The sequence below is a fragment of the Loxodonta africana genome, chromosome X (assembly GCF_030014295.1).
Source record: "Loxodonta africana isolate mLoxAfr1 chromosome X, mLoxAfr1.hap2, whole genome shotgun sequence".
NCBI lineage: Eukaryota > Metazoa > Chordata > Mammalia > Proboscidea > Elephantidae > Loxodonta > Loxodonta africana.
The window spans coordinates 88696707-88722361 of NC_087369.1; the positions used below are offsets into that span (position 1 = coordinate 88696707).

The window sequence follows — 25655 nt, forward strand, 5'->3', positions numbered from 1 at the left end:
ATACCATATGATCCAGCAATCCCACTCCTAAGAATAAATCCTAGAGAAGTAAGATTCGTCACACGGATAGACATATGCACACCCGTATTCACTGCAGCATTGTTCACAACAGAAGAAGATGGAAACAACCTAGATGCCCATCAAGAATTAATAAACTGTGGTATATACACACAATGGAGTATTACACAACGATAAAGAATAACGATGAATCTGTGAAGCATCTTATAACATGGAAGAATCTGAAGTGAAACGGGTCAATCATAAAGGGACAAAAACTCATGAAAAGGTTTACACACAAAAAGAAACAATCTTTGATGATTACGAGGGAGGGGAGGGGTGAAGATGGAAAAACACTTAATAGACAACAGATAAGTGGAAGCTTTGGTGAAGGGTAAGACCGTACACAATACTGGGGAAGCCAGCACAACCAGTACAAAGCAAGGTCATGGTGGCTCCATAGACAAATTCAAACTCCCTGAGGGACCGAACCGCTGGGCTGGGGGTTGTGGAGACCATGATCTCGAGGAATATCTAGCTCAACTGCCATAATATAGTTTATAAAGAATATGTTCTACATTCTTCTTTAGTGAATAGCATCTTGGGTCTTAAAAGCCTGTGAGCGGCCATCTAGGATACTTCACTGGTCTCACCCCTTCAGGAGCAAGGAAGAATGAAGAAAACTAAAGATACGAGGGAAAAATTAGTCCAAAGGACTAATGCACCACATGTACCATGGCCTCTACCAAACTGAGTCTAGTACAACGAGATGGTGCCCGCTACCACCACTGACTGCTCTGACAGGAATCACAAAAAACGGTCCCAGACAGAGCTGGAGAAAAATATAGAACAAAGTTCTAACTCAGAAAAAAAAAAAAAGACCCAACTTGCTGGCCTGACAGAGACTGAAGAAACCCTGAGAGTATGGCCCTGGACACCCTTTCACCTCAGTAATGAGATCACTCCTGAATTTTACCCTTCAGCCAAAGACTGAACAGGCCCATGGAACAAAACAAGACTAAAGGGGTGTACCAGCCCTGGGGCAGGGACTGGAAGGCAGGAGGGAACAAGAAAGCTTGGTAACAGGGAACCCAGGGTTGAGAAGGGAGAGTTTTCACATGTCGTGGGGTTGTTAACCCATGTCATGGAACAATGTGTGTACTAACTGTTTGATGAGAAACTAATTTGTTCTGTAAAACTTCATCTAAATTACAATAAAAAAGAAAAAAAAAATCTTGCAACAGAAAAACTCCTGGAACAGATGGCTTCACTGGGGAATTCTACCAAACATTGAGAGAAATACTGACATTATTCCTGCTTAAACTCTTCCCAAAGATAAAGAAGGAATACTCCCCAACTCTTTCTATGAAGCAGACATAACCTGATACCAAAACAAGACAAACACAGCACAAGAAAAATTACAGGCCAGTATCTCTTATCTCTTATAAATATAGATACAAAAATCTTCAACAAAATACTAGTGAACAGAGCCAAACAGCATATCGAAAGAGTCATACACCATGACTGAGCAGGATTTCTTCCAGGAATGCAGGGATGGTTCAACATTAGGAAATCATCAAAAGAACAGAAAGAACAACATTATCATCTCCATGGGTGCAGAAAAAGGATTTGATAAAATTCAACACCTATTCTTGATGAAAATCCTAAAAAAGATTGGAATGGAAGGGAAATTCCTCAATGTGATTCAGGGCATATATAAAAAGCCAACAGCCAACATTATAATTAATGGAGAAAGACTGAGATTTCACCCCTTGAAATCAGAAACAAGACCTGGGTGCCTACTCTCACCACTTCCATTCAATATTGTATTAGAAGTTCTAACAACAGCAATAAGACAAGAAAAAGAAATGGAAGGTATTCAGGTTGGAAAAGAATGACTAAAATTACCTGCATACAGGAATGTTTTAATCCTTTTTGTTGTTCTCAGGTACCATCAAGTTGATACTGATTCATAGCGACCCCATGTAAAACTTAACAAAACACTGCCCAGTCCTGCACCATCATCACAACTGTTGGTATGTTTAAATCCATTATTGCAGCCACTGTGCCAATCCATCTCTCCACGGGTCTTCCTCTTTTCCGCTGGCCCACTACGTTACCAATTGTGATGTCCTTCTCCAGGGACTGGGCAGTCCAGATAACATGACAAAGTCTCGTCATCCTCGCTTCCAAGGAAATCTCTAGCTATACTTCTTCCAAGACAGACTTGTTCATTCCTCTGGTAGTCCACAGTATATTCAATATTCTTCACCAACACCATAATTCAAAGTCATCAATTCTTCTTAAGTCTTCCTTACCCACTGCCCAGCTTTGACATTCATATGAGCCAATTAAAAATATCATGGCTTGGTCAGATGCACCTTAGTTCTCAAAGTGACATCTTTGCTTTTCACACTTTAAAGGTTTTTCACAGCAAATCTGCCCAATGCAAATACACTGTTTTATCTCTTTATTGTACTTCCAGGGGCCTTGATTGAGGATTCAAGTAAAATGAAATCCTTGACAACTTCAATCATTTCTCTGTTTATCATGATGTTGCATACTGGTCCAGCTGTGAGAGCTGTTTTTTTTTTTTTTATGTTGAGATATAATTCATAAAGAAGGCTGTAAACTTCGATCTTCATTGGTAAATTCTTCAAGTCCTCTTCACTTTCAGCAGGCAACGCTGCGTCATTTACATATATCAGACTGTTAATGGGTCTTCCACTAATTTTGATGCTGCAGTTTTCTTCACATAGTCTAGCTTCTCGAATTACTTGCTCAGCATACAGACTGAATAAGTATGGTGAAAGGATACAACCCTGACACACACTTTTCCTGATTCTAAACCATGCAATACCCTCTTGTTCTTTCTGAACACTGCCTCTTAGTCTACATACATGTTCTGTGTAAGCACGAATAAGTGTTCTGGAATTCCCATTCTTCACAATGTTATCCATAATTTGTTATGATTCACAGTCAAAGGCCTTTGCAAAATCAATAAAACACAGGTAAACATCTTTCTCGTATTCTCTGCTTTCAGCCAAGATCCATCTGACATCAGCAACGATACCCTTCATTCCACATCCTCTTCTGAATCTGGCTTAAATTTCTGGCAGTTCCCCGTTGACTTCCTGCTGCAACTGTTTTTGAATGATCTTCAGCAAAATTTTACTTGTCTGTGGTATTAATGATATTGTTCAATAATTTCTGCATTCTGCTGGACCACCTTTCTTTGGAATGGGCACAAATATGGACCTCTTCCAGGCAGTTTTCTTCCAAATTTCCTGGCATAGACAAGTGAGCTCCTCTAGCACTGCGTCCGTTCGTTGAAATATCTCAACTGGAATTCTGTCAGTTCCTGGAGCCTTGTTTTTTGACAATGCCTTTTCAGTGTAGCCTGGACTTCTTTTTACAACACCATCAGTTCTTGATCATGTTACCTCCTGAAAAGGCTGAATGTCAACCAATTCTTTTTCATACAGTTACACTGTGTATTACTTCCATCTTCTTTTGATGCTTTCTGCATCATTCAATATTTTGCCCATATGACCCTTTGATATTGCAACTCAAGACTTGAATTTTTCCTTCAGTTCTTTCAGCTTGAGAAACGTTGAGTGTGTTCTTCCCTTTTGGTTTTCTACCTCCAGTTCTTTGTACATTTCATTATAATACTTTACGTTGTCTTCTCGAGTTGCCCTTTGAAATCTTCTCTTCAGCTGTTACTTCATCGTTTCTTCCATTCGCTTTGCCTACTCTATATTCAAGAGCAAGGTTCAGAGTCTCTTCTGACATTCATTTTGGTCTTTTCTTTCCTTCCTGTCTTTTTAATGACCTTTTGCTTCCTTCATGTAAGATATCCTTGATGTCATCCCCACAACTCATCTGGGCTTCTGTCATCAGTGTTCAATGTGTCAAATCTATTCTTCAGTTGGTCTCCAAATTCAAACGGGAAATACTCAAGGTTGTATTTTGTTTTTCAACAGCCTGTTTTAATTTTCTTCATCTTCAACTTGAACTTGCATATGAACAATTGATGGTCTGTTCCACAATCGATCCCTGGCCTTGTTCTGATGGATATCAAGCTTTTCTATCATCTCTTTCCACAGATGTAGTCAATTTGATTCCTGTGTTTTCCATTCAGTGAGGTCCACACGTATAGTTGCCATTTATGCTGTTGACAAGAGGTATTTGTAATGAAAAGGTCGTTGATCTTGCAAAATTCTATGTGATCACCAGCATCATTTCTATCATCAAAGCCATACTGGCCAATTACAGATCTTTCTTCTGTTTCCAACTTGCGCATTCTGATCACTAATAATTATCAACGCATCTTAATTGCATGTTTGATCAATTTCACACTGCAAAAGTTGATAAAAATCTTCAATTTGTTCATTTTATGCATTAGTAGTTGGTACGTAAAAATAATAGTTGTATTAACCGGTCTTCCTTGTAGGCGTATGGAAATTTTCCTATCACTGACAGTGTTGTACTTCAGGATACCCAGAACCCATTGCCGTCGAGTCGATTCCGACTCATAGCGACCCTATAGGACAGGGCAGAACTGCCCCATAGAGTTTCCAAGGAGCGCCTGGCGGATTTGAACTACCGACCCTTTGGTTAGCAGCTGTAGCACTTAACAACCAAGCCACCAAGGTTTATACGTCAGGATAGATCTTGAAATCTTCTTTTGTACTTCAGGATAGATCATGAAATGTTCTTTTCAACGATGAATGCAATGTCATTCCTCTTCGAGTTGTCATTCCCAGCATAATAGATCATACGATTGTCTGATTCGAAATGACTAATACCAGTCCATTTCAGCTCCCTAATGCCTAGGATATCAATCTTTATGCGTTCCATTTCATTTTTGATTACTTCCGATTTTCCTAGATTCATACTTCAGACATTATACGTTCCCATTACTAATGGATGTTTTTAGCTGTTTCTTCTCATTTTGAGTCATGCTGTTATCAGCAAACGGAGGTCTCAAAAGCTTGAATCCATTCACGTCATTAAAGTCAGCCTCACTTTGAGGAGTTGGCTCTTTCCCAGTCGTATTTTGAGTGCCTCCCAACTTGAGGGGCTCATCTTCTGGCACTATCATCAGATAATATTCTGCTGCTACTCATAAGTTTCTCAGTGGCTAATTTTTGTCAGAAGTAGACTGCCAGGTCCTTCATCCTAGTCTGACTCAGTCTGAAAGCTCCACTGAAACCTGTCCACCATGGGTGACCCTACTGGTATTTGAAATACCCATGGCATAGCTTCCAGCATCATAACAACATGCTAAGCCACCATAGTACGGCAAACTGACAGACACGTGGTAGATATGGTCCTATACATAGAAAATTCCAAAGAGTCTACAAGAAAACTTTTAGAGTTAATAGGGAAATTTAGCAAAGTTGCAGGGTACAAAGCCAACAAACAAAATTCGGGTTAGTTTCTATACACCAGCAATGAGAAACCTGAAAGGGAAATGATTCCATTTACAATACGATCTAACAGAATAAAATACCTTAGAATGAACTCAACCAAGGATGCGATGGATTTATACTATGAAAATTATAAAACACTGCTGAAAGAGATTAACAAAGACTTAAATGGATAGATGTTCCAAGTTCACGAATTGGAAGACTTAATATTGTTAACCTATCAATATTACCCAAAACGATCTATGATTCACTGCAATCCTGATCAAAATTCCAAGAGCCTTTTTACAGAAATGGAGAAACCACTCCTCAACTTTATATGGAATGGCAAGAGGCCCTGAATAGCTAAAGCAATGTTTAAAGAGAAGAACAATGTAGGAGTCCTCACACTTCCTGATTTTAAAACATATTACAAAGCTAAAGTCATCAAAACAGCTGGGTACTGGTATAACAGTAGACACATGGACCAACGGAATAGAACTGAGAATTCAGAAATAAACTCACACATCTATGGTCAACTGATTTTTGACAAAGAAGAAAGGTAGAAAGGACAAGGTAGAAGGGAGGGGTTACTGTTCATGGAATACTGACTTTTGGTGTATGATAAAGGAAAAATCACATTGATTAAATGTAGGGTTGCACTGCCAAATAATGTAATTGCTCTGAGTAAGTTGTACACCTGTAAAAAGTTGAAGGGGCAAAAGTTGTGCGACAGATATATTTACAACAATGACAAAAAAAAAAAAACAGTAGCTCCCGAGGCTTCTTATGTACAGCCAAACATCTCATGGGATTTGGTTCCTTGGTTCGGAAGTTTAGGGACACGGTTTCAATATGGGACATTCCAGTTAATTGGCCTCATATAATGTCTAATGTTTCTGTTGTATCTCCTAGTACACTGCACAGTGCTTGGGGTCTGAAAAGCTTGTAAACGGACATGTAAGACACAAATGGTGTCTATTCATTTGGCACAACAGAAGAAGGAGAGTCAGGAATAGGAGGAAGAAATGGCAATGTGTGGCTAATTAATTGCTTCCATGAACAACTGCCTCCTTTGTAAAGAGACTGGAACAACTGGATGCTGCCAGGCTACCGTTACTGAACATTTTGATCAAAGATTGTATAGAAGAATCTCAATCAAAGGGGGGAAATGCAGAAAAGAATTTCAAATTCTCATGGGCTCCAGACTTTCTGAAGCCATGGAAGCTGGATGAACCTGAGACACTCTTTAATCCTTAAACATTAAACCAAAAATATCCCCTGAAGTCTTCTTAAAACCAAACAACAGTTTAGCTTAACTATTAAAGAACGTCCGCCTTGAATATTATGCTCTTTGAAGATCTACAGGCAGTCCCCAGATTACGAACAAGTTACCTTCTTAAATCTGTCTTTAAGTCGAATTTGTATGTAAGTCAGAACAGTTAGGTACAGTTCAGATCTAAATGTCGGTTAGTCAAATGTTTGTCTTAGTACACAGCAGGGCTTCGAACTGGTTTGAACTGGTTCAGTCATGGCCAAAGAAGCAAAATCCAAACAGATTCAAACTTCTAAAATTTAGGTGAAGTGGGTATGATAAGCGGTTCGGGAAAAATTACAGATCAAAGCCCTGGAATAGGAGACTCGGAGCCTGATGTGGGAGACTGGATTATTACCAGGACTGTGGGGAGCAATGCACATTCAAAGTGGCACGGTCGGCCACCATCTCTGAGTGGTGCACCACTGTTTCCCACTCTTCCAGTCAAGAGATTTGGTTCCTATGCAACATGCACACCGCCCTTGTTCCCTAAGAGGGAGATTAAGTTTCTGGCAGGGCTTTGGTAATTCTTCCTATTCCCCTTATCATTCTGCTTGACCCACATTTAAAAAATTTGGGTTCATTTCAGTTGCACTTCACTGGCCATGACTGAACTGGGCAGAACTGGATCAAAGCCTTGGTATATGGTGTACCTTTCTATGACTAAAAAACATTTTAAAAATACTTTCAGATATACTAAAACATCTTTAAATAACCAAAAAACTAAATCTGCTGCCATAGAGTCAATTCCAACTCATAGCAACTCTACAGGACAGAGAAGAATTGCCTCGTAGGGTTTCCAAGGAGCGGGTGGTGGGTTCAAACTGCAGAACTTTTGCTTAGCAGCTGAGCTCTTAACCACTGCACTATCAGGGCTTCATTAACATAATACAGTAATAATAATGTTTTATGCATACTGCAAAGGAGCACCTGTTTATTATTATGAACCATTTCATGTACCTTCTCTACAACTGAAGAGACACCTACAAGGCAAATATTACCCAAAATACTCAGAAGAGTCTGTTCTGTAAAATCTTTAAGACCAATTATTTACTTTACTGTAGGCTTTGAACTAAAAAATCTACATTGTACTACTGGATCACTCATTTGCTGGGTTTTGAACCCTCCTCTTTTATTTACAGCAGAGGCAGGGAGGGTTAGGGGCATGGGAAGGATCATGCTGGCGCCAGATGGATCATTCCCCCATCAACTCCTGACCAGACCGGTCATCCCCACGCATCAACTATGAGGTCCCTGCCTTGGGGCACAAGGGAGAAAGTGCCACTCTTAGGATACGCTAAGAGCAAGCCCCATGGTCAAAGGGCTGGGAAAAGGATGCTTAGGGAAACCCAAGTCCAGAGTTTTCCACGGACCCCCAAAAAGCATGATGGATACAAAGAGGTCAGGAATCTAAGACTGTCCCGTGCCTTCCAGCACCAAAAGGCCAAGAACCACTGCAATACTGAAATCCCACATGCATAAGGCAGGGGTAACAGAAGTCCAGAGAGGTGGCACGATGTCCCCTGGCTGCGCAGCATGGAGGCCCAGCGGAATGTGGTGGGATGGAGCTAGGTAAGGGAGCTCCACAAAGGCCCAGCCACATGCCCAGTGCAGTGCACTGACTGGCTGTATTCAGAACACACCGAGTGCAGAAACAAAATCAACAACAACAAACACGAGAAAAGGACAATATATAAAGAAAATCTACTCAGCACATAAAATCAAGTGGGAAAAAGAAACTGTCAACACACAAAAAAAGACATCAAAATAATACCACTAAATTCATACCTATCCATAATTACCCTGAATGGAAATGGACTAAATGCACCAATAAAGAGACAGAGAATGGCAGAATGGATTAAAAAACAAGATCCGTCTATATGCTTCCTACAAGAGACACATCTTAGACCAAGAGACACAAACTACAACTCAAAGGATGGAAAAAAATATATCAAGCAAACAACAATCAAAAAAGCAGGAGTGGCAATATTAATTTCTGACAAAATAGACTTTGAAATTAAATCCATCATAAAGGATAAGGAAGGACACTATATAATGATTAAAGAAACAATACACCAAGAAGATGTAACCATATTAAATATTTATGCAAGCAAAGACAGGGCTGCAAGATACATAAAACAAACTCTATCAGCACTGAAAAGTGAGATAGACACCTCCACAATAATAGCAGGAGACTTCAACACACCACTTTCTGTGAAGGACAGGACATCCAGAAAGAAGCTCAATAAAGACACGGAAGATCTAAATGCCACAATCAACCAACTTGACCTCATAGACATATACAGAACACTTCACCCAACAGCAACCAAGTATACTTTCTTTTCTAGTACACATGGAACATTCTCTAGAAGAGACCACATATTAGGACATACAGCAAGCCTTAGCAGAATCCAAAACACTGAAATATTACAAAGCATCTTCTCTAACCATAAGGCCATAAAAGTGGAAATCAATAACAGGAAAAGCAGGGAAAGGAAATTAAACACATTGAAAGTGAACAATACCCTGCTCGAAAAAGCCTGGATTATAGAAGACATTAAGGATGGAAAAAAAGAAATTCAGAGAATCCAATGACCATGAAAACACTTCCTATCAGAACCTTTGGGACACAGCAAAAGCGGTGCTCAGAGGCCAATTTATATCAATAAATGCACACATCCAAAAAGAAGAAAGGGCCAAAATCAAAGAATTATCCCTACAACTTGAAGAAACAGAAAGAGAGCAACAAAAGAAACCAACAGGCACCAGAAGAAAACAAACCATAAAAATTAGAGCTGAACTAAATGAAATAGAAAACAAAAAAACAACTGAAAGAATTAACAAGACCAAAAGCTATTTTTTTGAAAAACTCAATAAAATTGATAAACCACTGGCCAAATTGACAAAAGAAAAACAGTAGAGAAAGCAAATAACCCGAATAAGAAATTACATGGGCAATGTTACAACAGACCCAACCGAAATTAGAAGAATCATATCAGATTACTATGAAAAACTACTCAACTTTGAAAACCTAGAAGAAATGGATGAATTCCTAGAAACACACTACCTACCTAAACAAACACAAACAGAGCTAGAACAACTAAACACACCCATAACAAAAGAATAGACTGAAAAGGTAATCAAAAAACTCCCAACCAAAAAAAAAGCCCTGGTCCAGATGGCTTCACTGCAGAGTTCTACCAAACTTTCAGAGAAGAGTTAACACCACTACTACTAAAGGTATTTCAGAGCATACAAAAGGATAGAATACTACCAAACTCATTTTATGAAGCCACCATAACCCTGATACCAAAACCAGGTAAAGACACCACAAGAGAATCACATGATTTTATCAACTGATGCAGAAAAGGCATTTGACAAAGTTCAACACTCATTCATGATAAAAACTCTCAGCAAAATAGGAACAGAAGGAAAATTCCTCAACATAATAAAGGGCATTTATACAAAGCCAACAGCCAACATCACCCTAAATGGAGAGAGCCTGAAAACATTCCCATTGAGACCGGGAACCAGACGAGGATGCCCTTTATCACCACTCTTATTCAACATTGTGCTGGAAGTCCTAGCCAGAGCAATTAGGCTAGACAAAGAAATAAAGGGCATCCAGATTGGCAAGGCAGAAGTAAAAGTATCTCTATTTGCAGATGACATGATCTTATACACAGAAAACCCTAAGGAATCCTCCAGAAAACTACTGAAACTAATAGAAGAGTTCAGCAGAGTATCGGGATGCAAGATAAACATACAAAAATCAGTTGGATTCCTCTACACCAACAAAAAGAACATCGAAGAGGAAATCACCAAAGCAATGCCATTTACAGTAGCCCCCAGGAAGATAAAATACTGAGGAATAAAATTACCAGAGATGTAAAAGACTTATACAAAGAAAACTGCAGTACACTTCTGCAAGAAACCAAAAGAGACTTACATAACTGGAAGAACATACCTCGCTTGTGGATAGGAAGACTTAACATTATAAAAATGTCTATTCTACCAAAAGCGATCTATACATTTAATGCAATTCTGATCCAAAACCCAAGGACATTCTTTAATGAGATGGAGAAACAAATCACCAACTTCATATGGATGGAAAAGAGGCCCCGGATAAATAAGGCATTACTGAAAAAGAAGAACAAAGTGGGAGGCCTTACTTTACCTGATTTTAGAACCTATTATACCGCCGCAGTAGTCAAAACAGCCCAGTACTGGTACAACAACACATACATGGACCAATGGAACAGAATTGAGAATCCAGACATAAATCCATCCACATATGAGCAGCTGATATTTGACAAAGGCCCCGAAACAGTTAAATGGGGAAAAGACAGTCTTTTTAACAAATGGTGCTGGCATAACTGGATATCCATCTGCAAAAAAATGAAACAAGACCCATACCTCACTCCATGCACAAAAACTAACTCAAAATGGATCAAAGACCTAAAAATAAAATCTAAAACAATAAAGATCATGTAAGAAAAAATAGGGACAAGATCAGGAGCCCTAATACATGGCATAAAGAGTACACAAAACATTATCAGGAATGCAGAAGAAAAACTAGATAACTGGGAGCTCCTAAAAATCAAACACTTATGCTCATCCAAAGACTTCACCAAAAGAGTAAAAAGACTACCTACAGACTGGGAAAAAGTTTTAAGCGATGACATTTCTGATCAGCGCCTGATCTGTAAAATCTACATGATACTGCAAAAACTCAACTGCAAAAAGACAAATAACCCAATTAAAAATGGGCAAAAGATATGAATAGACACTTCACTAAAGAAGACATTCAGGTAGCTAACAGATATTATGAGGAAATAAATGTTCATGATCATTAGCCATTAGAGAAATGCAGATCAAAGCTACAATGAGATTTCATCTCACTCCAAGGAGGCTGGCATTAATCCAAAAAACACAAAATAATAAATGTTGGGAGAGGCTGTGGAGAGACTGGAACACTTATACACTGCTGGTGGGAATATAAAATGGTATAACCACTTTGGAAATTGATTTGGCGCTTCCTTAAAAAGCTAGAAATAGAACTACTGTACGATCCAGCAATCCCACTCCTTGGAATATATCCTAGAGAAATAAGAGCCTTTACACAAACAGATATATGCACACCATGTTTACTGCAGCACTGTTTACAACAGCAAAAACATGGAAGTAATCAAGGTGCCCATCAACGGATGAATGGATAAATAAATTATGGTATATTCACAGAACACACACAGCGCAGCACCCGCATTCCAGACACTGGGTGGCACCACCTGCAAGCCCACCGTGAGGCGCTGAGCAGAGGAGCTCGAGGTGGGTGCATGTGCTCTGCTACCTGCTGAGGGCCATGGGTGGGTGTACCATGTCACAGGGGCCCGCCCACTGCCTGCACAAGTGGGAGAAGTGCAGTCCCTTGTGGGAGCCCAGGGGCCTGAACACTGAGTCAGCTTTTTCCTGACAGGTTTTATGGGAATTACTTCATAACTACGAGTTGTATGTAAGTCAGAGGTTCCTTACCCAGGGACTACCTATATTTATGTGTGATCAAATTAACAATAGCAACTCAAAAGATTAGATAGGAAACTTAGGGGGCAGTGATTATATGTTCATGAGGGAGGAACAACTCGGAAAAGGTGAGAATGGTTGAACAACTTGAAGAATTTAATTAACGTCACTGAATTGTACATGTAAAAATTGTTGAATTGGTATATGTTCTGCTGTGTATATTCTCAACAAGAAAAAAAAAATTTTAATTAATGAGGATCCCAAAGAGGTTTCGTTTATTGTTTTTTAAGAATCGTTATAACCATGTTACCTCCTCCAGAACACCTACAGGCTTCAGCATGGTTAGATTTACTCCTATTTTACAGATGAAGAAATGTAGGTTAAATATTTTGCATATGTCACCTCCATCAACCTGGTTGTAGAACAAGCATTAGGATATGGAAACAGAAAGATCCTACTTGGACACTCCTTTTACTGCTGTGTTATATTCTACATCTCTAAAGGAAGACCTATACATCACCTTTCACTGGCTTAAACCACTTGAACAGCTTCTGTCTAAGTTCAACTAAACCCTCCAGGTCTGAGGGAAAGCACTTTATGTGAATGAAAGGACTGTCTGTATCCTTTCATCCAATCCATAAATTTATTCAGACTCCAAAAGTGATATGGACACAAAAATATGCATAATTTCTTATGCAAAACATATTTCACACACCTCTATCCATATGGAGCCCTGGTGGCGCAGTGGTTAAGAACTCAGCTGCTAACCAAAAGGTTGGCAGTTTGAATCCAACAGCTGCTCCTTGGAAACCCTATGGGCTACCGGTACTCTGTCTTACTGGGTTGCTATGAGTTGAAATCGACTCAACGGCAACAGGTTTGTTTTTTATATCCATATAGAAATATTTCTGTAAGTACTACATTTATCTTGTCTCCAAAAATATAACATATACCTGAAAGCTCATGGCTAACCACATCGAGGATTGTCCATAATGAGAACTGGCCTGATCAAAACCAAGGTCATAAATGTCTTTCTTTTCACCCCAACCCATAACATAACCAAACAAATGGTATTTAAATGGTTTCAAAATCCTTTCTAAAAACTGCACTTCCTTTTTTCCACAGGCCTGGCTTAATCCTTTCCACATAGTAGGCATGCAAATATTTCACAGATAACATTTTTCAAATATTAAGTTAGTACACAATTGCAATTTATTAACTACCACCTTAACAGATACTTTCTAGGGCATTCTCTCAACATACCTCAATTAGACAACTGCCTTTTTTAATTTAACACGAAGTTATATTGCTGTCAGATTTTCAAGTAATCAATTGTCCTACAGATTAGAATGACAAGTCCCAACAAATTCCCCAATACCAAGATCTTTATATGAAACTAAAGACCACCAGTCATCAGAGGCTCATCTTTTATAATACCAAAAAACTGAAGAAACAAACCAATTTTATTTGAAACAACAACAAAAGTTAAAAACAGTAACAACAACAAACATTCAAAGACTAAGCTAATGTATAATCAACTCTTGATTATTCAGTGTATGATTTAGCCAGGTCATTGGTTTATTTTCCTCCTTCTAGCCTTTTGGTCATTTTTCTACCACAGAATCCTAGATTATTTCTTTTTTATAAATGCCAGTAAAAATTAGAACTGATGTTCATTCCTACTTTTAAGAGCTCTAACAGATCTGATAAAGGGAAAATCTGGAACAACTGAGTAAAATAAAATTAATGATGATGTACAGAATTGCCCATATTATTTCTACCTCATATTTTTTTTTCATATTAGAAAAGAATCAAGAGTGATTTAGTACTGCGGATTCAACTCACTCAAGCATTACCTGCCAGATTCTCCTTTCACTATGACTACCGCTTGAGATGGATGACACCTCAGCCTGAGAAAATTCTTCTGAACACCCACTTGGAGCTCTTTCATAGTAAATAATCAATGAATGTCACACTTTTTAATTAATTCCCTACATTTATATACGTGGTTCTCTATTAGGGGTTTTCACTAGCCTAGGACTTTCCTAGAATTAAGCATTTCAATTATCTCACTATAAAGTACATCTGGACCCTGGTGGCGCAGTGGTTAAGAGCTCATGCTGCTAACCAAAAGGTCAGCAGTTCGAATCCAAGAGCCGCTCCTTGGAAACCCTATGGGGCAGCTCTACTCTATCCTATAGGGTCACTATGAGTTGGAATCAACTTGATGGTAACAGATTTGGTTTAGGTTTTTTTGGACATAAAAAGCATTACATTATAAATGGCTACATAATCATAGACCTACAACAAATAACCACAATAGTAGCTAACGTGTACTTCTTCCATATTAACACTTAGGCTAAATTAAAATGGTCAAAATCAGGTTAGACACAGCAGCTTAAGGAGGCATTAATGTCTTGTGGTTGAGAACATAAGCTCTGGAGTCAAGACCTGCTGGGTCCAACTCCAGCCCTACCAATTACAAGCTGCATAAGTTTGGTCATGTTCTTTGATCTCTCTGTGCCTCAGTTTCCTCCTCATCTGTGAAATAGGCAAAACCAAGTATCTATCCCAGAGCGTTGTTTTGAAAATTAATCAAAATTATACAGGTAAAGGACAACAATAAGCATTCAATTTTAGTTACTACTTTGATTATTACAGGAATCCCTGGGTGGCATAAGCAGTTAAAATGCTCAACTACAAGCCGAGAGGTTGGCAGCTTAAACCCACCCAGATGAGCCTCAGAAGACATGGCTGGCAATCTGCTTCTGAAAGGTCACACAGCCTGGAAAACCCTAAAAAACAATTCTACTCCGCACACACGGGGTCACCATGAGTCAGAATCAACTGACAGCAACTAACAACAACCTGATCAGTATTATTACCAAAAAGATCTACAAAAATTCAAGACCAGTAAGAAAACTAGCCATGATATAAAATGAATAATTCTATTCTGAAATTCTACACTTAATTTGTTCACCTTAAAGAAAGGGAGATAATCCAAGTTAAATATATGGTTTTAAATTAGATTCCATAAGACTTAGCAAAACGTTGTAAAATCTAGAGGTCCCATTTAACTGTAAAGTGCACCTTTCATGCATATGAACATGAGTGTCTAATAATAACTGGGCAACAAGTTTTACTAGGCACCGCTTATGTGCCCAAAGTCCCATAAATGAAGGTTTGTTGTACTTGGGCCAATTAAGACAAATTCAGAAACCAAGGCCACAATCTTTACCCAGCTAGGAATCTCTAAGAACTAAAGTACGTTTTTTTCAAAGGAATAGGAACATCTTCTACCCACTGCCCGTTAATGTAGAAAAACAGCCATAATATAAGTATCATAGGCTTATTCCCAAATTCTACAGTCTAGCTAAAATGCTCTAAAAACATATGCTATCCTAATAGTTACTCAAAGGCATATTTTGCCAACTACGAATTCTGATCCATGTTCTCTGCAATTTTCTTTATTTTGCCACTAGGCGCCAAGGATGCATTTCGGAGTAGAAAATTACTTAATTCACATCATGGGATGAAAAAGACAAATGTCAAACTGCCTGAAAAGCAAGCCAACTACCTGTGTAGGTTATACATTTCATATAACCTACCCATATTTTTAGACACTGTTAAAAGGTAAATCAGAGGCACAAGAGAAAAAGCCCCAACCTAATAAACGTACTTGACTGGAAAGGGGCAACCTGCCAGGCAATAAATCTTATTTCCTATCAACCTAGTTAACCTGCTCCCCTTCCCTCATGGAATAAACAAACAAAAATTGAGTCTAATTACTTCTACTAAAAATTTACCCAGAAAAGTGGGGAAATATGTGAGGTCTGCCCTACCACCTATTAAAGCTAGACTTGCCCAAAAAGTACTATACTGAGGTCCTCTGGAAGCAAAATCCTGCATTAGTATCCCCTTGTCTAGAGGTAAATCCAAAGGTATCCTTCAAGATTTGGAGTAGAGATGGAATGTAAATACCTGGCAACACCCCTCCCCGCCAAAAAAAAAAAAAAGGCTTGTCCCCAGGGTCTGCAGAGAAAAAAAATCCCGAAGGGTTCCGGTACTTCCCGTCTCCAGCAGTAGAAACGCCACTAATAAGTCCCAGGATCTCACATCCTTCCCGCCTGCCCCTCCCCCTCCTCCGACCCCACTCCTTCCCAGGCAGTCTCTAAAAACCCAACCAGTCTCTAGGCCCCAAAATTAGGAAGAATGACCAGGACTGCCCCCGCCTTCGGGTTCTCAATCCTACAATCACCAAAGAGTAAACAGAGGAAGCCAACCCAGCTTCATCGGTTAGGAGAGGTTGGATGAAGCGAACACCCCAGGCCGCGCCCCCCCCCACCCCGGGTTGGAGCCTTCCAGGGAAACCCCGAACGCCTTCTCACCTAAAGAAAAAACGATGCCTCTTTTCGTTAAGCGACACACAGTTCTAACCTACCGAGCTAAAGTCTTCCCAAACATCCGATTCAGAAAGTGCCTAGGCCCAGGTTGCTGGGGCTATTGAGACGGGGTTGCGTTTTACCTCATGGGCTCAGCGGTCATGTTTTCGCTTCAACGCCTTGTCGGCTTCTGCGACCCGTAGGGTGCCACTCTGCGCTACCCGTCGCCTGGGGACGATACAATGCACTGGAGCCTTATTCGTCCCTGTAGCTTGTGATGGAGCCTCCCCACAGCTTAAAGGCCACTACCACTGCCACCGCCGCAGGAGCCGCGGAAACAAAGCGACGCCGCCGCCGCCGCCATTTTGTTGGGCCGAGGCTCAGGCAAGAGAATTGGCGCGTCCTACCTCTTCCTCTTTCCGTCATCCATTGGCTACCTCTTCCACAGCGCAGAGTCTTATTGGCTACGGAAATTCACCTCCTTTGGGGGCCTGTTGCTAAGGCGGTCGACGTCATTTGATCCCCTCCACCTTTTCGCTGGGGGTCCAGTTCAGTCCAAATTGACGTGAAAGTGTTAGTGGCGTATTTTGACTTTATTATGAAAAAGCTCTTTTGGTCCGTCTTTTCACTGACATACTGACAAAACAATTTACATTTATTGAGAGTTTACTGTATATCCAGCACTATACTAATCCTTACCCAGATTACCTCGTGCAATCTTTATACCCTTTGAGGCAAATACTCTTATTACCTACATTTTCCAGATGAGGAAACCAAGGCACGAAGTCCCACGGTAGTGGAGCCGAGATTCAGAGGAGTCGTCTTAACCGCTAATCAGTATGACAATCCTGTATAAATGTTTTCTTTCCTGTATGCCTATATTCCAAGTTATCAAGTTCTTTTCTTTCCTAAGATGCTTCATATCTACTACTTATCACCCCAGCATGCTTAAATATATATATACATATATGACATAAGACTAACTTGAGATCTACGTACAATTCTTTCAATATTGAGTAAAATCTAGACTGTCCCTTAGAACGCACGCGCGCGCGCGCGCGCGCGCGCACACACACACACACACACACACACACACCGCAGCCCAGCCGTTTCCCCATCCTGAAGTGTAGCTCACAAACCAACCATTCTAGATCTGTTTCCACCTCATTACGGAGGAGGTTTGGCTGGATGAAATCTGAAAGTCTTTCCAGCTTTCATATTCTATAATTTGTTTCTACGTTGGTAACTACATCTGCAACTCACAAATCAGCTCTCTAAAATAAAATGGCTTCAATTTTTATTTCGAAATTTATTCTACCATGCGTGCTTTAGTTCATTTTATTTGTTTTTCTTGAAATTTGCGAGAACCCCGGTTGTGGTTAGGTTGCTGCTTTCTACTGGAATAGCAAGAAATTAGCCTTTTTTGAATGAGTCACCTTGATAATCTGATGGACTAGGGAGCTTTTTAAGCAACTGAAGCCTGTACAGATTTGAAGTCATTTTCAAATGTTGAAGTGCCGTTGCTGGCTTCTTTGACGTAGCAATCTTCTGTATCTAATATACTGGTATTCTTCTTATTCCATACATTAAATATCATTTAAACATGCAATTTACAGTAGTACTTGGTAAATACAGTTACTTTGAAAGGAGATCCATTCCATTACAAGGCAGCACACAAATATACTAGCTATCAAACAGATTCACTATGGGTAAAAATAGTGAACGGTCCAAAATCTTAACATCGATTGGAAATTTTATTGTAGAAATAGTTGGCATTAACTTCTTTCTAAAGCACTAATGGTTACTAATTTATATATTTCCATTATTTATAAACTAGTTCATGGTGACAAGATTTCTTAACACTAAACAGCTTTAAATGACAAATTTCACAAGTAGAAAAACATCTTAATAAAATTATAATCACAGAATTTTTGAAATACACAATAACTATTTTTGTGAATCATAAGAGAGAGACCTCCTTTGCTATTAAATAATGGTTAATAAAATGTTCCTGGTGGCGTAGAGGTTAAGAGCTACGGCTGCTAACCAAAAGGTCGGCAGTTCGTATCTGCCAGGCGCTCATTGGAAACTCTATGGGACAGTTCTACTCCATCCTATAGGGTCGCTATGAGTCGGAAACGACTCGACGGCACTGGGCTTGGTTTGTGGTTTGTTTTAATAAAATGTTAGTGATATAAAATGTGGGTGTATCACTTTTCATGCATCATTCTCAATGGGTTTCCTTCAATTGTATTTTAGAAAAAAATCACTAGTGTACACATATCATTCACATTTTCCTTCAGATTGCCACAGAAATCAACATAGAACCCTTTCTAGCACTGCTGACCATAAAATGTGTGATTTGTGAATTTGATTATTTGCTTTGGAAGAAAGAAAAAGTAAATTAACTTTAAGAGAGCAAACCCCATGAGAAGATAAGAACTTTCATCATTTTTAATAAACACTTCACAACCATTGACTATTTTATGTCAAAATCAAAATGATTTACCCACGTCTGTGAAAAATTTCAAATGCGTACATCCTTTCACCCAGCAATGTAACTTCTAGTAATTTATCCTACGTATGGCACTAGTTTATACATTCTACATGTGCAAAATGAGATGTCTACAAGACCGTTCACTACTGCATTGTTTGTAAAGTCAAAACTTTGGAAAGAACATAGATGTTTCTCAATATGAGACTGGATAAATAATTATGTTACACCCTACAACAGAATGTTATATAGCTCCGTAAATAGGAAAGTCAAGACGTACAGATATGGAATGAATTCCTAGGTATATTGTTAAATGATAAATGCAAGTTGTAGACAGTTGTGTACAGTATTTTAATATTTCTGTTAGGGGAGAGAAAGAAAAAAAAAAACTTGATAATAGTGGTTGCCCTGAGAAGGTAACTTGATAGATGTGGGACAGCGCAAGAGTGAAACTTTTCACCGTACACCCTTTTATAATGTTGACATTTTGTACCATGTGAGTGTATTTCCTATTGACAAAATGAATGTAATGAACAAATCATAAAGTAACAATTCAATTTTTCTTTTAGGTTTGTCTTGTTTTCTATTTTTTTTTAACATAAAGCAACCAAAAACCACCTCTTCACTCCTTAAGAAAATTATGGGGGAGAAAACAACTTCAACAGTAAATCAAACAGGCTTAATATCATGCTCCAAACAAGATGTTTCCTTCTTATAAACCATTGGAATTCAATTAATGATGCAATGATTTTTAAAAATCCTAAAATTAAGGCAATTTTATAATTAAGGTGTTTAACACGACTATCCTAATTTTCTGATCTTTCAAAAAGTATTATTAAAGGGAAAATAAGAAAAAATACCAGGTGGATTTGAAAAGGAACAAAAACGTGTTATATAAATAGAGTGCTAGAAGTAAAAACCTCAATATACTTACTAGTGAAAAAACAAGAGACAGTGAATTTTGAAAATAACTCTGACAAAATCAGCCAGGTTGTCTACTTTTGGAGAACATCAAAAATACTGTACATAAAAAATGTAAATGTGATTAACATATACCAACTTATTCTAGTAATGCTGTATTTTTCAAATTACGAGAATCAAGGCTATCACATATTTTGTTATAAAAAAGTCAACACGTGCCTCATAATGTGGAACGTCACAAGGCATTAAAGCATCACCTCGACTTACAGAAATATGTTTATAAAGTATTCATTTTTAAAATTCCATTTAAAAGAAAAAGTGTTATTATAAGAAAGACTTGGAGGATACATCCCAAAATGAAAAGATTAGCTATCTATAGGTAACATGCCTGGTTGTTTTTTTCTACTTTCTACCTTTCAATTTTTTTCCAAATTTATTACAATGAGAATATAACATGATGATGGAAAAAATGAATAGTTCTTTACCTGTTGTAAGCAATAACAACCCTATTTTCTGTCAGTAGATATGAATTCAAGTAGCAATCATGACAACCTAAACCTTAGTTCAATATGAAAAGGTTCATTGATAATTACTGGTGAAAGAAATGTGAAAGTTGGAAAAAAGAAAAAGGATTGGTAGTTGGAAAATATGGCCTTAGGATAGAAATGATGATGGAAATCGCATGACAGAATTTTCCAAGACCAGTGGCTTCATCGTTGCAAATAACCTTTTCCAACAACATAATACGGCACTCGTTTTTTTTTTTTTTTAATATGGCAACTGTACACATGGATCTAGCCAGCTGGAAGAAAGAAAGAAGTCATTGAAAACATAGGAAAGAAAGAAAAGACCAAGATGGATGTCAGAAGAGACTCTGAAACTTGCTCATGAATGTCGAGCAGCTAAAGCAAAAGGAAGAAATGATGAAGTAAAAGAACCAAAGATTTCAAAGGATGGCTCAAGAAGACAAAGCAAAGTATTATAATGACATGTGCAAAGAGCTGGAGATAGAAAACCAAAAGGGAAGAACATGCTTGACATTTCACAAGCTAAAAGAACTGAAGAAAATATTCAAGCCTCAAGTTGCACTACTGAAGGATTCCATGGCTAAAATATTAAACAACACAGGATACATCAAAAGATGGAAACAATACACAGGGTCATTAAACCTAAAAGAACTGGCCAACATTCATCGATTTCAAGAAGTAGCATATGATCAGGAACCAATGGTACTGAAGGAAGAAGTCCAAGCTGCATGGAAGGTATTAGCGAAAAACAAGGCTCCAGGAATTGACGGAATATCAATTGAGATGTTTCAACAAATGGGTGGAGCACTGGAAGCTCTCACTTGTCTATGCAAGGAGATTTGGAAGACAGCTACCTGGCCAACAGACTGGAAGAGATCCATATTTATGCCTATTACGAAGAAATGTGATCCAACTGAATGCAGAAATTATCGAACAATATCATTAATACATGATATCTGAAAAGCATTGGCCAGTGAAAATGAATAGCAGCAGAACATTGACTGATATAGTGCTGTAAGATGAGCCCCCCCAGGTTGGAAGACACTCAAAAGATGCCTGGGGAAGGGCTGCCTCCTCAAAGTAGAGTCGACCTTAACGATGTGGATGGTGTAAAGCTTTTGGGACCTTCATTTGCTGATGTGGCACCACTCAAAATGAGAAGAAACAGCTATAAACATCCATTAATAATCGGAACCTGGAATGTACAAAGAATCAATCTAGAAAAATTGGAAATCATCAAAAATGAAACGGAATGCATAAACATTGATATCCTAGGCATTTGTGAGCTGAAATGTATTGGCCATTTTGAATCAGATAATCATATAGTCTACTATGCTGGGAATGACGACTTGAAGAGGAATGGTGTTGCATTCATTGTCAAAAAGAACATTTCAAGATCTATCCTGAAATACAACACTGTCAGTGGTAGGATAACATGCATACACCTACAAGGAAGACCAGTTAATACAACTATTATTCAGATTTATGTGCCAGCCACTAAGGCCAAAGATGAAGGAATAGAAGATTTTTATCAGCTGCCACAGTCTCAAATTGATCGAACATGCAATAAGTATGCATTGATAATCACTGGTGATTGGAATGCAAAAGTTGGAAACAAAAAAGGAGGATCAGTAGTTGGAAAATATGGCCTTGATGATGGAAACAATGCCAGAGATAGAATGATAGAATATTGCAAGACCAACGACTTCTCCATTGCAAATACCTTCTTTCACCTACATAAATGGCAACTATACACATGGACCTCGCCATATGGAACACACAAGAATCAAATTCACTACATGTGTGGAAACAGTCAGTAGAAAAGCTCAGTAACATCAGTCAGGACAAGGCCAGGGGCCGACTGTGGAATAGACCATCAATTGCTCATATGCAAGTTGAAGTTGAAACTTGAGTATATCCCACCTGAATTTAGAGAACATCTCAAGTATAGATTTGACGTGTTGAACACTGATGACCAAAGACCAGATGGGTAGTGGAATGACATCAAGGACATCATCCAAAAAGAAAGCAGAAGGTCATTAAAAAGACAAAAAGGGAGGCGGGGCCAAGATGGCAGAATAGCCAGACACTTCTGGCGATCCCTCTTACAACAAAGACTCAAAAAAATAAGTAGAACGATTATATTTATGACACGCTAAGAGCCCTGAACATCAAAGGCAAAGTTAGAAAACAGACTGAGCAGCAGAGGGAGGGAGAGACGGTTCAGAAGCGGGGAGGAATTGCCAGACTTGAATCACCAGGAACCCTCATGCACCGTTCCCAGGAGTGGCTGTGGTGGCCTGATGGTAGTGTTCGGCCACAATTTCCTCATGGAGAAACAGCCAGTGGCAAAGCTTACTCACACGTCTGGAACCAGAGAAAAATGGCACTCGTGGCAAAAACTAAGGACTTGGATATATTTTACCATGCCCCCCGCCCCCAAGGCGGATTCAGTGGCATTGATTTCCCTGGGCCTGAGATAGGTAATGCTGAGCGTTCTCAGCCATTCTCCTGGCCTTGGAGAAGGAATAAATTCAAAATTGGGGGAAAAGATAATTTGCCAGCTCAACTAACCTGGGGAGCTCAGGACAAAAGAGGCTCATGTTGAGGCATAAACAGTCCGCGGACTTTGAATAACTTTCCCCACTGCATGGAACTGTGCGGGCCTATTTCAGGAGAAGAGACCTTTGCTCGCAGACTGCAACTGTTTCAGCTGTGTGGTGGAGAGGAGCCTGTCTGATGTTTGACACAACTTTGCCTATTAAACAGGGTACTCACATACTCACATTAAGGGCCTAAGGACTGTTGGCTACACTCACATCACCCAGCCACCCATGAGAAGGGTCCAAGGATAAGTGGCACCTCCCAGTCCTTAAATCCAAAAGCATTGGGTGCCCCTGGTCCATATGCAGAACCCACCTACCTGTACTCTTTTGGGAGCAGGGACATGCTTTCCTCACAGACACATGGGGGACAATTGTCAGCCCCGTGCCTTGTTCAGAGCGTGACCGCCTGCTGCAACCAGATACTGGTACCTACACTAATTACCCCTGCCCTTACACTAATTACCCCTGCCCCTCTAAGACTGTAGGACAGAACCTGTACCACACATTTGTTGACCAGCTACCTACCTGAACACCTGACCTGAATCTATAAAAGAAAAGTGAATGCACTCCTAGGCTGATATACCTGATAACAGCTCTAGCCATCTGATGATAGGACATCAGAGCTTCAAAGGCGAAAATAATCAAGCTAGCTCACTCAAGCAACCCATTTGGACATATCAAAACAAATAAAGCAAGAAGCTACGACAGTAAGCAAACATAAAACAAACTAATACAATAACTTATAGATGGCTAGGTGAAGACAGTATCAAATCACATAAAGAAGCTGATCATAATCACTTCAACAAGATCTCAAAACAACGAATCAAGGGATCTTCTGGATCAAGGGCCTTGCTGGAATTACCAGATTCGGAATACAAAAGATTAATATACAGAACCCTTCAAGACATCAGAAAGGGCATCAGGCAATATGCAGAACAAGCCAAGGAACATGCAGATAAAGCAGTTGAAGAAATTAAAAAGGTTATTCAGGAACATAATGAAAAATTTAATGAGCTCACAGAATTCATAGACAGTAATCAGAAATTCAGAAGATTAATAATAAAATTGCGGAATTAAACAACTCAATAGAAATTCAGAGGAGCAGAACTGAGCAAGTGGAAGGCAGAATTGGTGAGACTGGAGACAAAGCACTTGCTACCAATATATTTGAAGAAAAATCAGAAAAAGAATTAAAAAAAAATGAAGAAACACTAAGAATCATGTGGGACTCTTCTGGAGTACCAGAAGAGGAAGGGACAACAGAAAATACAGAGAGAATTGTTAAAGATTTGTTGGCATAAAATTTCCCTCATATTGTGAAAGGTGAGAAGATACCTGTCCAATATGCTCATCATACTCCACATAAGGTAGATGTTAAAAGAAACTCACCAAGACATATGATAATCAAACTTGCCAAAACCAAAGGTAAAGAGAGAATTTTAAGAGCAGCTAGGGATAAACAAAAGTTACCTGCAAAGGGGAGTCAATAAGAAAAAGCTCGGACTACTCGGCAGAAACCATGCAGACAAGAAGGCGATGGGATGACTTATATAAGGCATTGAAGAAAAAAAATTGCCAGCCAAGAATCATATACCCAGAAAAGCTTTAATTTTAAAGGTGAAATTAGGATATTTCCAGATAAACAGAAGTTTAGGGAATTTGTAAAAACCAAAACAAAACTACAAGAAATACTAAATACTTTGGTTAGAAAATCAATAATATCATGTATCAACCCAAGACTAGAACACTGGACAGAGCAGTCAGATCTCAACCCAGATACAGAAATCACAAAAATAAATCAAGATAAAAAAACGCCCTAACAGGAAAAGAGTGATGTTAATATATAAAAGGAGACAAAAGTAAAACAATGAAGAGGGACTAAGAAACGTAGTCATGTACCTTTCATATGGAGAGGAAGACAAGGTGATATAAAGAAATAAAAGTTAGGTTTAAACTTAGAAAAATAGGGGTAAATATTAAGGTAACGACAAAGGAGACTAACAATCATTGTCATCAAAATAAAACACAACAAAAAAATAGAGACTCAATAGAAAAACAACAACAACGAATAAGAGGAATAGACAATATATAAACTACTCAGCACAAAAAATTAAGTGGGAAAAAGAAACTGTCCATAACACACAAAAAAAGACATAAAAATAACAACACTAAACTCATACCTATCCACAATTATGCTGCATGTAAATGGACTAAATGCACGAATAACTAGACAGAGAGTGGCAGAAAGTATAACAAAAAAAAAATGATCTGCCCATATGCTGCCTACAAGAGACACACCTTAGACTTAGAGACAAAAACAAACTAAAACTCAAAGGGTAGAAAAAATATATCAAGCAAACAACAATCAAAAAAGAGCAGAAGTGGCAATACTAATTTCTGACAAAATAGATTTTACAGTTAAATCCACCACAAAGGATAAGGAAGGACACTATATAATGATTAAAGGGACAATACACCAGGA

General features: G+C 38.8%; 1 protein-coding gene across 9 annotated transcripts in view; it reads right to left on the reverse strand.

Moving 5' to 3' along the window:
- The window catches only part of ATRX (ATRX chromatin remodeler), a 414424-nt gene extending 397080 nt beyond the window's left edge, over positions 1-17344 (reverse strand). For 7 of the 9 annotated variants that reach the window (XR_010319813.1, XM_064278573.1, XM_064278572.1 and 4 more), the window contains exon 1: positions 16685-16796. Coding sequence is in view for 8 of the 9 variants with exons in the window: in XM_064278573.1 (XP_064134643.1) it covers positions 16685-16707 (23 nt within the window). In the remaining variant the exon portion in view is untranslated. Of the gene's footprint in view, positions 1-16684 lie in introns of all 9 variants that reach the window. The other 2 variants (XM_064278569.1, XM_064278575.1) reach the window with 2 other exon arrangements.
- Positions 17345-25655: the final 8311 nt, after the last annotated feature.